This window comes from Ranitomeya variabilis, chromosome 1, assembly GCF_051348905.1.
Source record: "Ranitomeya variabilis isolate aRanVar5 chromosome 1, aRanVar5.hap1, whole genome shotgun sequence".
In the NCBI taxonomy this organism is placed as follows: Eukaryota; Metazoa; Chordata; class Amphibia; order Anura; family Dendrobatidae; genus Ranitomeya; species Ranitomeya variabilis.
The window spans coordinates 93,326,396-93,340,899 of NC_135232.1; the positions used below are offsets into that span (position 1 = coordinate 93,326,396).

At 42.3% G+C, this 14,504-nt stretch overlaps 1 protein-coding gene across 2 annotated transcripts in view; it reads left to right on the forward strand.

Annotated features, from left to right (window-relative positions):
* Positions 1-14,504, forward strand: part of RGS7BP (regulator of G protein signaling 7 binding protein) — a 209,770-nt gene that overhangs the window by 166,007 nt on the left and 29,259 nt on the right. For both annotated transcript variants that reach the window (XM_077286122.1, XM_077286131.1), the window contains exon 4: positions 6,824-6,968. In XM_077286122.1, coding sequence (XP_077142237.1) covers positions 6,824-6,968 — 145 coding nt within the window. The remainder of the gene's footprint in view (positions 1-6,823; positions 6,969-14,504) is intronic.

The window sequence follows — 14,504 nt, forward strand, 5'->3', positions numbered from 1 at the left end:
TAGTATTTAGGTCCCGGCTCATAGAAGGCCACTTCAGAATAGTCCAAGCTTTCTGATACTGGGCAGCACATTTCTCTTTAGAATCCCTTGATAGTCTTGAGATTTCATTGTACCCTGCACAGATTCTAGACACCCTATGCCAGATGCAGCAAAGCAGCCCCAGAACATAACAGAACCTCCTCCATGTTCCACAGTAGGGACAGTGTTCTTTTCTTGATATACTTAATTTTTCCGACTGTGAACATAGACCTGATGTGCCTTGCCAAAAAGATCCATTTTTGTCTCATCCGTCAATAGGACATTCTCCCAGAAGCTTTGTGGCTTGTCAACATGTAGTTTGGCAAATTCCAGTCTGGATTTTTAAAGATTTTTTTCAACAATGGTGTCCTCCTTGGTCGTCTCCCATGAAGTCCACTTTGGCTCATAAAACGACGGATGGTGCTATCTGACACTGATGTTCCTTGAGCTTGAAGTTCACCTTTTATCTGTTTAGAAGTTTTTCCAGGCTCTTTTGTTACCATTCGTGTTGTTGATTTGTCATTAATTTTCCTACTGCGGCCACGTCCAGGGAGGTTGGCTCAGTCCCATGGATCTTAAATTTCTGAATAATATGTGCGACTGTAGTCACAGGAACATCAAGCTGCTTAGAGATGGTCTTATAACTTTTACCTTTATCATGTTTGTCTATGATTTTCTTTCTAATCTCCCGAGACAACTCTTTCCTTCGCTTCCTCTGGTCCATGTTGAGTGTGATACACACCATGTCACTAAACAGCACAGTGAGTATCTGTAGCTGTTAGAATCTGTTTTGTTTTTGACCATCCGCTGGTTTTCTGGCTGCTGGTCTTTTTCCCTGGTGCTGGGTTGCCTTAGGTCAGGGGATTGTATCACCCTTTATTACCCAGCACCTGCCTCCCAGTCCTTGCTGGACAACAGTGTTAATCCACTAGAGTTCTGGCTCGGTGCTTTGATTGCTTTCTGTGTTTGATTTTGTGCAGTTCTGGGACCCCCGCTTCTGCTATCGTTAGTTTCTGTTTTCTGTTGGTTTCTGCAGCCTTCTCTGTGTTTTCTATTAGGAGGTGACCTGTTTTTATACCCAGTCCTTAGATCTTTTAGGGGCCTCCTTCCCCCTATCTATAGGTCTTTGCTTGAGATTAACCTAGGATCGTCGGTGGGTCTATTCGCAAGGAATGGGCGCCCACTCCATCGTAGGGTATCAGCCTTGTCTCAGTGCAGGGTCAGATTTCCCCCTTCTATCCTAGTTCTGTGTTGCAGTTCCGTAACAGTAGCCCTATATACAGGCCCACTCACTGATTCCAAGATTGTGTCCACCTGTGATGCTAGTTAGTGGACACACCTTGATTTAACATGTTCCCTTTGTCACATTATTTTATGGGGTACCATCATTTCTGTCCAGGCCTATTTCATGAGTTTTTTAATTCTTTTAATTCTGAATTTTTTTAATTCTGTGGCAGCATGGTTGAAAAGCAATGTCTGACTCTCATTTGTTCATTTTCATAGATTTTTTATTTATTATTACTTTTGTCAGATTCAAGTTATTTCTGTGACCACTGTGGGTTTTTCTGTCATTAAACGAGGGGTACCAACAATTTTGACCACGTGTGTATGTACTATAGTGTTTGTGTGAAAAGGAGTTTTCACCTTTCAGCAAACAAAAACAATCTGCACTTTACTCACCCTCCTTGGGTCCACCACTGAGTCTCTTTCGCTGCTCCCGGTATCTGATATTGGCTGCAGCCCTCTGACATCACGTTGATAGTGTGGTAGCCAATCATTGAGCTCAGCAGCTGTGTCTGTCTAGATGGCAGAGGCGCTGATCTCACTCAATAGCCGCTGCTGCATTATCGATGTGCCATTAGAGTTCTAGCAAATATCACATACAACCATCTCCTGGGGACAGGTATTTTCTGAAAGGGGACAACCTCTTAAAAGGAGTTTTCCAGCCTTAGGCTACACTTCTGAAGCTACTTTATGTGATTGCAGACTTGTGAATACTCACATCTTGTGCACTGTGAGGATTCTCCAATGCCAGGACGAGGGTCATGTGACCACAAATATGTGATTTGCATATAGTACAGACCAAAAGTTTTGACACACCTTCTCATTTAAAGATTTTTCTGTATTTTCATGACTATGAAAATTGTACATCAAAACTATGAAGGCATCAAAACTATGAATTTACACATGTGGAATTATATACTAAACAAAAAAGTGTGAAACAACTGAAATTATGTCTTATATTCTAGGTTCTTCAAAGTAGCCACCTTTTGCTTTGATGACTGCTTTGCACACTCTTGGCATTCTCTTGATGAGCTTCAAGAGGTAGTCACCGGGAATGTTCTTCCAACAATCTTGAAGGAGTTCCCAGAGATGCTTAGCGCTTGTTGGCCCTTTTGCCTTCACTCTGCGGTCCAGCTCACCCCAAACCATCTCGATTGGGTTCAGGTCTGGTGACTGTGGAGACCAGGTCATCTGGCGTAGCACCCCATCACACTCCTTCTTGGTCAAATAGCCCTTACACAGCCTGGAGGTGTCCTGTTGAAAAATAATAATGGAGGTTGCGATCTCCATCTGCGCACGCGCGGCCTCAGGAAGATGGCCGCCCCCACCGATCACCAGGGGAATAGCGCAGATCGCGCTCTTTTTCCTCACCTGTGCAGTGGATTCGGGCGTTGGGCATGCGCAAACCACTACGCCACCAACGGAAAAATAAGCAAGATCTGGGGGAAGAAACAGCGATGTCACCACGCCCATTTGACCAGACCAGCCTGATTGACAGGTGAAAACGGCGACTTTGGTAACGTATTTCGGCAGCATAGGTGGGGAATCAGGGTACACAAAATACACTATTGTAACGCACAGCTCAGGCCCTATTTAACGGTATTTTTATCTCATACGGAAAAAACGGGGTGACAGGTTCCCTTTAAAGTAATGATGGCCACTCGTTTTTCTTTACTTAGCTGCTTTTTTCTTGCCATAATACAAATTCTAACAGTCTATTCAGTAGGACTATCAGCTGTGTATCCACCAGACTTCTGCACAACACAACTGATGGTCCCAACACCATTTATAAGGCAAGAAATCCCACTTATTAAACCTGACAGGGCACACCTGTGAAGTGAAAACTATTTCCGGTGACTACCTCTTGAAGCTCATCAAGAGAATGCCAAGAGTGTGCAAAGCAGTCATCAAAGCAAAAGGTGGCTACTTTGAAGAACCTAGAATATAAGACATATTTTAGTTGTTTCACACTTTTTTTTAAGTATATAATTCCACATGTGTAAATTCATAGTTTTGATGCCTTCAGTGTGAATGTAGAATTTTCATAGTCATGAAAATACAGAAAAACCTTTAAATGAGAAGGTGTGTCCAAACTTTTGGACTGTACTGTACTTCCAGCCACATTCTGACTAGATGTGCAATACACTTGCATTGAGTGAGGATGAACATGTCTAGCCGGCACATGACCGTATGAATGTAAATAACATACTTGAGGTCACGTGCCTGGCGCCAGCACTGGAGAATCCTGCGCCTGGCGCCAACACTGGAGGATCCTCAGTGCGCACAGTCAGAGGATTCATAAGTCTGCAATTACATAGAGGGACTGCAAACTTGTAGCCTAAGGCCGGACAACCCCTTTAAAACCATCTGGTATTCTTCTGTTTAATTTCAGAATTTAGAAGGTTTCCCTTTTAAGCTATGGTTTGCCTAAATCTCCCCAACCGGGCTTTAACCCTTACTCAATAGCACTAAAAAGAAACCCATTAAACTGTCTTCATGCGGATTAACAAAATGCCTTGACACCCCTGATAGATGACATGATGACTATCGCAGTTTTTTAATCTGGTCGCTAGTATAAAAATGGTGCATTTTACAGGTCAAATCACACATTACAATGTCATCCGATGCATTTAAAAAAGTCCCTTGCTTGAAGCCCGGTTTTAACAACAGTTCTACTTTTTAAGTTTGGGGATAAAATGTCACCTGTTGTGCGACTTCTAGGGACACGATACCCCTTTTTTTACTATTATATTTGTGATATCATCAATATTGATAAATTATTAAAAATCTTATATATCACTTCTTTTAAATTATTGCTGTATGGACTTGAAAAAACATATTTGGTTTTTATCTTTATAAGTCTGGGGTCACACTTGCGAGTGCTATACGAGAAACTCGCGCTAGTCTCTCGCATCAATACCCGACACTGCCGCCGGCCCTCGGGACCGGAGCGTGTGGCGACCTTTGTTTCTATGCCGGCGGCAGTGCCGGGTACTGATGCACGAGTTTCTCACATTGCAATCGCAAGTGTGACCCTGGCCTAAATAATATGCTCATGCCCAATGGCAACCGAAAAATCTCTCTGCGTTTTTCCCTAAACCTGTTCTCACGGTCTAAGCCCCCTCTTTGCATTCATTTATCGTTCATTTTAGACACTTGCTTCACATTCTCAACTCTGATACCTGCTCTTCTCATTCCTACACATTCACCCTTTGGGTGTACTAGGGTACTAGTAGCCAGTAAAATTATATTTTTAGCTGAACAGAGTCCTTGTCCCCAATTAGCAAAATATCTAAAAAATATTTTGTGTATCTCAGTGGTGAATTTTCAATTGTTCCATAATGTAATCCAGAAATGACTGTACTGACGCTTCATCGCGATCACAGATCAAAAATAGATCATCGATTTTTGGTGCCCGTACCACTTAATACAATGAGAAAATGGATTAGTTGGAGTAAAAATACAGATCTCCTTCCACAATGCCATTACCAAACCTGCAAGGGAGGAGGAGAATTTCGATCCCATCGGGGCCGCCTCCACTTGTAGGTTGTCGTGTTGTCAAGCAAGAAAAAATTATGGCTAAATACTCAATACCTATAAAAATAAGTTACTGTATCCTTTTAGCGTAATTACTTTATTTCTTGAAGTGATGAGCCAGCGCGATTAATGCGATATCATCGAGGATACAGGAATAAAGCCCACGACATCACGTCACCCATTTGCACTATGACTAGGCTGAAATCCTACGATGGAGTGGGTGACCCATTCCTTGCGAATAGACCCACCGACGATCCTAGGTTAATCTCAAGCGAAGACCTATAGATAAGGGGAAGGGGTACCCTAAAAGAACTAAGGACTGGGTACAAAAACGGGTCACCTCCTAGTGGAAAACACAGAGAAGGCTGTAGAAACCAATAGAAAATAGAAACTAAGGCTAGCAGAACCAAAGGTACCAGTACTGCACAAATAAGACACAGAGAACACTAAGCAAAGCACCAAGATAGAGCTCAAGCAGATTAACACTGTTGTCCAGCAAGGACTGGGAGGCAGGTGCTTGGTTAATAAAGAGTGAAACAAATACTTGACCCAAGACAAACCCAACACCAGGGGAAAAAGACCAGCAGCCAGAACTCCACAAGAAAATGGCGGATAGTAACAAACTAAATAGATTCTAACAACCTCATGTTGCACCCCCACCGATCAATCATTGGTAACCTCTCTTAAGGATAGGCCTTCAATTTTAACGTCCTGGACAACCCCCTTTAAGAACTTCCTTATTGTCCTTTAAATATCTAGGTGAGTTTTGCACTAATAGTTGTAAAAAGCAATCTATTAGGTGAACTCAACCATTCAATGAGTAAATTCAAGGCTACAACTTTAGGATGAAAATCGTGAGGGAGGAAATTTATGCAATTTGTTTCATCCATGAAAAATTGGTATTCATAGAGTTAGAGATTAGAGAGATTTTCCAGGCTATAGTTGATTTAAAAAAACAAAACAAAACTGTGCTTTACTCCAGTGCTTAGTGTCTATCTCTGCTCTTAATGTTTGTTATTGTGTAAGGCGCACCTGGTGAGTTGGATCCACCAAACATCTGGTCCGGTTGGGCACACGAATCCCGAACGTTGATGCAGCTTTCTTAAGGACAAGTGGACCCGTGTGGACTGGGAAGAGACAGCAATCACAGAAGTAGTAGGACAAATGTAGTGGAATCCAGCAGAAATGAATGGGAGTAAAAGCAGAGGGTGGAGCACACCAAACTCTGGAGTTTAATAATGAAACACATGTATGTCTTAATGGGCTTAAAATAGCATTAGGGAGATAATGTCACTGAATCCCACTGGCCAACCTGCAAAACCTGACATGGAGCACAACAGAGGGCAGCGGACTAAGGTGAAGGGAGCAGAGCCCAGGATACCCGGGATAGGTGTGTAACATATTGTCACATTAACAACGCTGCAGCCAGTAACTGAGCTGAGCTCCTATGAGGGAGGTTATGTTGATTAAGCCATGAGGAAGAACCGGAGTGTTGGAATCACGTGGGCAGGGAGGCCATGCTCTTTACAGTCACTGTTTGCACCATGTTTTTAACGGATTTGCAATTAAATACAGATTTTTTTTTTATTAAAGCAGTGGTATCCCCCACAAGTCTTTTTCCTTATGGGTGGACATGGTATTATTGTAGCTAACACTTAGCTTTAAAACAAGGGATGTTTCCAATCACTGACAGCAAGAGAAATAGAAAGGTTTGCTATATTCATTATTCAATGATATAACTTCAGTTAGATGAAGGCCTCATGTCTGATGTATAGAATCTGTTGGGAAAAAACTGTATGCCTATGAAATCGGAGGTACAAGAGCATGCTGCCACCTTATACAGAGCAGTATACATAACCATGGTAAGAATGGACATAGGTAACATTTATAAATATGTTTAAATTAAAAATAGTTTTCTATTGATGGGTTTTTAGGCCATATAAACGTGGGATAAATGAGTTTCCGGTGTGTTGCTCTCTTAAAGGAAAAGAGCAGTGTGTGGGTCCAAAGATCATAGACTACAAGACAGATGAAAGCTCGGAAGTTCCCATCCTAGAAGATACGTCTTCATCACCAATGGATGTCCAGTACTGTTGGCAGGTTTCCACAGATATTGAGAACACAGAAAGGTAATTTCAGTATGAATCCATCAGAATCATGTATCAACACTGGCTAGGGAAGCACTGCGATTATGGCCATGGTGGGGCACACATGCATATGAGATATGTGTCCGACAATGGCCTAGGCATCTCCACCATAGGCACCCATGGTAAGAAGACATATAGGGCCAATTCAGACTGGCGTTTTGTATGTCATCCTTGATGAACAGTGTGCTGGAGAAAGATGCGCCAAATTCATTGAGGTGTGAAATAGGTGCATCGTTCAACTCACGTGCGCTACTACCGAAAATGTTACTCCAATTAATCCTGGGGTACATTTCTGTCTAACTTTTGTCACTGAAAAAGTCTTGTGTTCAAGCCAAAACGTGTAACATGTTTGTTTTTTGAAGAACATGGAATAAAAATCAAGTGAGTGCCGATCTTCTTATGTTATTTGCAATGGGGCGCCAACCCTAGACACGAGCACCACGGATTTTGAGTGCCGACTAGAAAAGATGTTTATTGGGCTTTTTGCGTCTGAAATTCCGGTCTGCTGCTCTTTCCTATACAAATGTTATGGAGACCCATACCGGCCAGACAGAGGCCAAGAGAACACACTTTTGACCTTCATCTGGTGAGTTTAGGCCATTGCAAATGTTGAAGTATATGTCAGGAAATGTTCCCATTTGTAAGCGTGCACTTAGCCTAACACTGTCTTTGTTGCCTGTAGCAACCACTCACAGTTCAGCTTTCATTTTTTCTCAGCAGTTTAAGAAATTAAAGCTAAGAGCTGATTGGGTCTTATGCCAATAAAGGTAGTTTTACAATTAGACAGTGTTAACTCTTTAACGACATATGACATGTCTCTGACTTTGATTTGGGCTCACATGCCGAGCTCGGATCTTTCCCAGCCGATGATGAATGCATTATTTAGTCATCATCTGCCACTGACAGCCGCCGGTGGATTGGAGTTCCAGCCATGGCTATTTGATAGCGGCATTAAACTTAGGCTAGGTTCATATTTGCGTACGGGAGGGCTGCGGATGGCAGCGTACTTCCTCCCTTCTTCCTCCCTGAAAACCCACCTACGCTCCGCCTACTCTGCATGCGTCCTGCGTACCTATCTTTAACATTGGGTACGCAGGGATATGCGTTGTATGCGGATGCATCCGCATGCGCCAATTTGAGCTGTGCGGCGACTGCACGGAAGTACCAAACTTTGTGTTTCCGTGTGGTCGTCACACACCTCAAATTGACGCATCCATATAAATCAGCATGTCCTGCATACCCAATGTTAAAGATAGGTACACAGGACGCATGCAGAAGTAGGCGGACCTAAACGGCAGAAGTGCGGAAGCCTGTGGAGCTTCACGGAGGAAGTACGCAGCCGTCCGCAAAGCCCCGTACGCAATTGTGAACCCGGCCTTATGCAGAGGCATGATCGCGGGATGCTGGTGGGTGGTTATAACAGTCGGGGTCTGCTGAAGACCTCTGTGCTTGTCATGACGATTCTCCTTTGAAAGCCAGCCTATAGCTGGCGTTCATAGGAGATTGTGACCTTTGCTCTACAAGGAGTGCTGGTGCCCTGCTATTGTATGAATAGTACAAGTTATCAGACGATCACAGCTTCAAGTTCCCTAAAGGAACTGTTAAATACAGTAAAAAGTAGAAAAAAAATGTTTTTAAAAACATGAAAAAGTAAAAAAAAAAATGCAAGAGTTCAAGTCAGCCTCTGTTGCCCAATTAAAAATAAAACAATTTAAAAAATACACATATTTGGTATCTCTGCTTTTGTAAAAGTCTGATTTCTCAAGATATAAAATAAATTAATCCGAACGGTAAACGGCATAATTTAGAAAAATAATCAAAACACCAGAATTATTTTTTTGGTGGATGCAATAAAATGCAATAAGATGCAACCAAAACATTGTACCTACCCCATAATGGTATAAGTAAAAACGTCAGCTCAGGGCGCAAAAAAGAACCATCACCCAGCCCCAGATACTGAAAATTTAAAACGTTACAAGTGTTGGAAAAAGGCGACAAAAGCACATTTTTTATTTACAAAATAACTATACATGATTGGTATCTGCATCATCGTACTGACCTGGAGAATCATATTGCCAGGCAAGGTTTACTATATAATGAAAAACCTATATGGTCAAAAATAACATTAGGAGTAAAAAAAATAGCAGAAAAAAACAATAGCAAGGTCTCCGTACTCATCAAATAACAAGTATAATATACAGTATGTATTACATAGATGCACAAACTGTTAAAAACAAAAAGGATAGGAAATACAGAAAAAGGGTCCAGTGGTACCTAAATATTAGAAAGTGCTCATACAATCTATCAAAGTCCTCAGCAATACAGTAGTTCAAAAATTCATATTGGAATTTTTTCAGTTCTCTAGGTAAGTATCCAAGGAAACATCCGTATATTTAGGTAAAAAGATAAGACCACTTGTATAAAAAGTATATGGGGACAGCAATACATGAAGCTGCACGCTCCGCTCTGGAGTGCCGGTGCCAGAGCAGGGTTTTAACCTGCGAGACTCGGACGTATTTCTCGCAAGTGAGAAGGAGCCCTTACACTCACATTCACACTCTCACTCTCACACACACTCTCACATTCACACAGCCTCTTGAGCGGTACCACCAGCGGGACACCGTCGCGAACACGCCACCGGGATCAGCTGAATGATTCACTGACTGCCGCCATCTTTGTACAGGAGGAGCGCATGCACAGTTTTAATGTGACCACCGCTATCTGTCTGCACAAAGATGGCGGTGGTCTGATTTACTGCACCTGCACGAATTACGCGCAGGCGCAGTGAATCATTCGGCTGATCCCGGCGGCAGATGCGCGACGTGTCTACAGGCAGAGGAAGCCGGTAACATTAAAGGGGTTTTCCGACGAACGAAAGTTAATTTTAAAAATTTACTGTGTCTGACCGTGTGCGTTACTGTGTCTTACCGTGTGCGGAGCATACCACATCTCCTGGGCAGGGGAGGAAGCAAAAGATAATACTGACAATTTTTAAAATGAACTTTTGTTTGTGGGAAAACCCCTTTAAAAAGTAAATATCAACGCCAACATGGCTCCTCATAAAAAGTACACATGTGGAATCACCGCATCCTTGACCGTGTATGGCCAATATGGCTACTTATTACCTGTAACTCCCACCGCCCACTAACCCGTACATAACAAAAACACCATTCTTTAAATAAAAACGAGACACAATAATTCTTTTGGATAATTTTGGCCACAGCGGCCAGTTTATTAACAAACAATAACAAAACATTTACTTTAAGCATTAATATGAATTTATGCAAAAAATAGAGGGGAGGGTTCTTGGAGCCCCCCCCCCCCCCCCCCCCCCCCGGGAAAAAAATCTGGCTTAAAATATTTTGGCAAAACCAAAAAGAACTTAAACACCTCAATTTACCCTCATCCGTGCACCACCAGCTCGAGGGCACCATAAATCCCGTTCCGGGAAAAATTAACCACCAACCAGCTCCCAGGGTAAAAACCCCATCCAGAGCCCGTAACCAAAAATGCCAGATCAACAAACACCATTGTAACTGTCCGGAATTTTACTTAAAATTCCTTCCCCGCTGAATCAGCATCAACTCCAAGAACCCCACCCCCCGCCTATATGCCACTGTGACAAAGCAATCATCATCCTTCCCATACCCGTCCACTGCCATCCATTCATATGCCCCATCCTCTGGCAATACCAAAATAACAAATTACCGCTTAAAGAAAAAACAAAACAAAATTATAAGGTGGGGGGTGGGTCTCTTCACGCTGGCTTCCAGTTAGCAAGTGATGTTTTTCCCGCATTTTTCCCTTTTACCAACGCCTCCCGCCCCTAAAGTCCCTCCCTACGCTCATCCTTTTACCCAATCACAACCTCCTTCCCCAACTTTTAAAAGATGCCCATGGCCAAGCACAGTCATGGGGGGCCTACATTGAGCTGTGCTTATTCCTGCCCCCTCCTATACATAGACTGTGTAATTTATTTTGCGGAGACTGAGCGTCTCCGCAACATAAATAGACATGCTGCGGTCTAGAAAGATGTGCTTCATGTGCCTATACGCGGGTCTGCCACCTGTGTCTTTGAACACATAGTGGAGATGGACGCTGCGGATTGGACGCTGTGGCTGTCGGCTGTACGCAGCGCCCAATCCGCAGCATTTCCTGACCATGGAAACATACCCTTATAGTAGTAACAATTAGAGTGCATAATTTAAAAAGTGAATATGGTACAGCTGATTTACCCTGCAGAAAAATCTAATACAAAATAGCATATAAAAAACGGACATATTATACGCTGCGTTTTTCCTGTCAAGAGATGCAGAAATTGTTCAGAAATTTGTGCACCAAATACTTAACGTGTGCACATTCCCTAAATTATAGCGTTCTGACCTACATAATAGATGAATGTCAGCTTGACCTACAGAATCGTCTGACCATTTCATGTGTATAGGTCCTGACTAGGGATGAGTGGACCCATGGATGCTAGGGTTCGTTAGGTTCAAACAAATTTTAGTCCAAAGCACAGTTCGGGTACCAGAACTTTATCCAAATTTGTACCCAAACTCCATGGAAGTCAATGGGAACTCGAATGTGGGTTTTCTTTCTCTCTCTCTTCCGAACTCCAAACACGTAAATGGACTTCCCGGAGAAGCCCGTGTTTGGGAGTTCAACACCGGACACTAATTGCCAAGTACGAACCCCGAACTTTACAGTTCGCCATCGTTCATCTCTGGTCCTGACTTTCCCCCAGAAATCAGAGGAAAGAAGGATCAGGCATCTTGACAGCCGCAACACATGCACGGGATTACCTAACAAACTGACATCCCTGCATGTATTGCGGCTGTCGAACAGTCATGAGACATGCATCCGCGGGGACTCGAACATATTATCCGAGCACACCAAAGTCACTCGGTTAGCACATGAGCATTACATAGTTACATAGTTACATAGTTATTAAGGTTGAAGGAAGACTTTAAGTACATCTAGTTCAACCCATAACCTAACCTAACATGCTCTAACATGTTGATCCAGAGGAAGGCAAAAAAAAACCATGTGGCAAAGAGTAAGCTCCACATTGGGGAAAAAAATTCCTTCCCGACTCCACATACGGCAATCAGACTAGTTCCCTGGATCAACGCCCTATCAAGGAATCTAGTGTATATACCCTGTAACATTATACTTTTCAAGAAAGGCATCCAGTCCCCTCTTAAATTTTAGCAGTGAATCACTCATTACAACATCATGCGGCAGAGAGTTCCATAGTCTCACTGCTCTTACAGTAAAGAATCCGCGTCTGTTATTATGCTTAAACCTTTTTTCCTCCAGACGTAGCGGATGCCCCCTTGTCCCTGTCACCGGTCTATGATTAAAAAGATCATCAGAAAGGTCTTTGTACTGTCCCCTCATATATTTATACATTAAAATAAGATCACCCCTTAGTCTTCATTTTTCCAAACTAAATAATCGGCAAATGAGGAAGAAAAATAATCAGCACCGCAGTAGTGCACTTACCCCTCGTGTGTGGAACTTATCCATGTTGCAGTGACTCCGTTGTCTCATATAACCGGCCTCTTTAGGGTGCTGCGTCCAAAAAGTACATGTAGTGTCAAGCCAAAGGAAAAAAGGGGATGCGCACTCCTGGGTCCGGTAAAAACTTTTCCTTTATTGGGACATCAATGCAAAGACAGACGGGCAGGAGAAAACGTGCAAGGAGAAAAGGACTACAGCTGTTTCGCGCTAACCGCGCTTCAACAGGTCCCAATGGCGAGCGGAAATGGGGAGGTAGGATATATAGTTAATCACAAACTTTGTAACCTCCCCCTTTTTTTTAAAAGAATCTATATATATATATATATATATATATATACATATATATATACTTTTTCCGTTCGTCATTTGGTGATACATCTCCCCTGTTTAATAATGACATAACAATACATATAGCAAAACAGGATAAAATTACATAAATACTACATTAAAATAGTGTGATATGTGCAAAGTTGTTTTGAGCTTAAGGACACGAGCGATAATTATTTGGTATATGAGAGATTTGTTTGATTATTTGACTGCGGGGACAACCTATAAGAATACCGACATATCTATGCGTTCATTCAGGCCCATTGGACCTGTAGCGCTGGTGCGCATTATCCACCGAGCTTCACATCTTAAGAGGAGCTGATTTAAATTACCCCCCTGTTTTGGAGAATACACCCTTGTTATGCCGGCAAAACGGAGCGTCTGAACATTGCCGGCAAGAAATTGCCTCACATGATCTATCAATTGGGGGACACCTTTTCCTGTCCGGACTGAGTTGAAATGTTCCCTTATTCGAACATATAGGGGACGGATGGTTTTTCCAATGTAATACAAGCCGCACGGGCAATAGATGACATATACCACATAAGTGGTTTTACAGGAGATGAAATCTCTAATTGTATGGTTAATTGGCCCTATCTGAACAGTATTACCTGTTATATGATGTGGACACAAATTGCATTGTCCACATTTAAAATTCCCCTTCGGGATGTCTCTGTTGAGCCAATTTGTGCGGTCAGTGGTAATGCGATTCCGCACCAACATGTCTCCTATATTTTTGCTGCGTCGGCTAGCAAACAAAGGTCCCTTTTGGAATCTCTCGGTTAGTTCTGCGTCTTTTCCTAATATGTGCCAGTTTTTTCTAATTATGGACCTGATTGATGTATGTGTCCATTGAGCCATATTTGAAACTAAATACAAACTGTTTCTCATCACTCGCTTTTTTATTATTACTATTGGTATTTTTGAAAGAAAGATTTTCTTTTTCTGCCTTGGCTAAGGCTACATTGAGTAGGGAACGTGGGTACCCTCGATTTTCAAAGCGCTTATATAACTCATGAGATTGTTTTGCAAAACCCCTTGGGTTACTATTAATTCTTTTAACTCTTAAGAATTGGCTAAATGGAAGAGCCTGTTTTGTATAAAAGGGGTGTGCGCTTTGAAAATGGAGAAGCGCATTGGAAGAGGTAGGTTTTCGGAAGACCTCAGTGTCTATTGTGCCCTCATTTATGATAATTTTGACATCAAGAAATTCCAGATTTAAACCTCCAAATTGGGAAGTAAATTTCATATTCATAGTGTTATTCTCTGATAAGAAATTGACAAAGTTCGTAAAATCGTCTGCTGTGCCATCCCAGACAACCAAGACATCATCCACGTATCTTATGAACAGTTTTATATATTTCAAGAAAGGATTGGTATCAGAGTAAACATATTTATCCTCAAAAAATGCCAGAAATAGGTTTGCCAGGGTACATGCGACTGACGTACCCATGGCAGTACCTTCGCGTTGTATATACCATTGCTCATCAAACTTAAAGGCATTATGTTTGAGGACAAATGTTAAACTGTCACAGATGAAATCAATGGTGTGAGCGTCCGTTGGTGTTTTTTGTAAAATTTCTCTTATGACCCCCACCCCTAGATCCTGTGGTATTCTTGTATATAGGCTTTCTACGTCTATTGACGCCAAGCTGAAAGTTTCTTGCC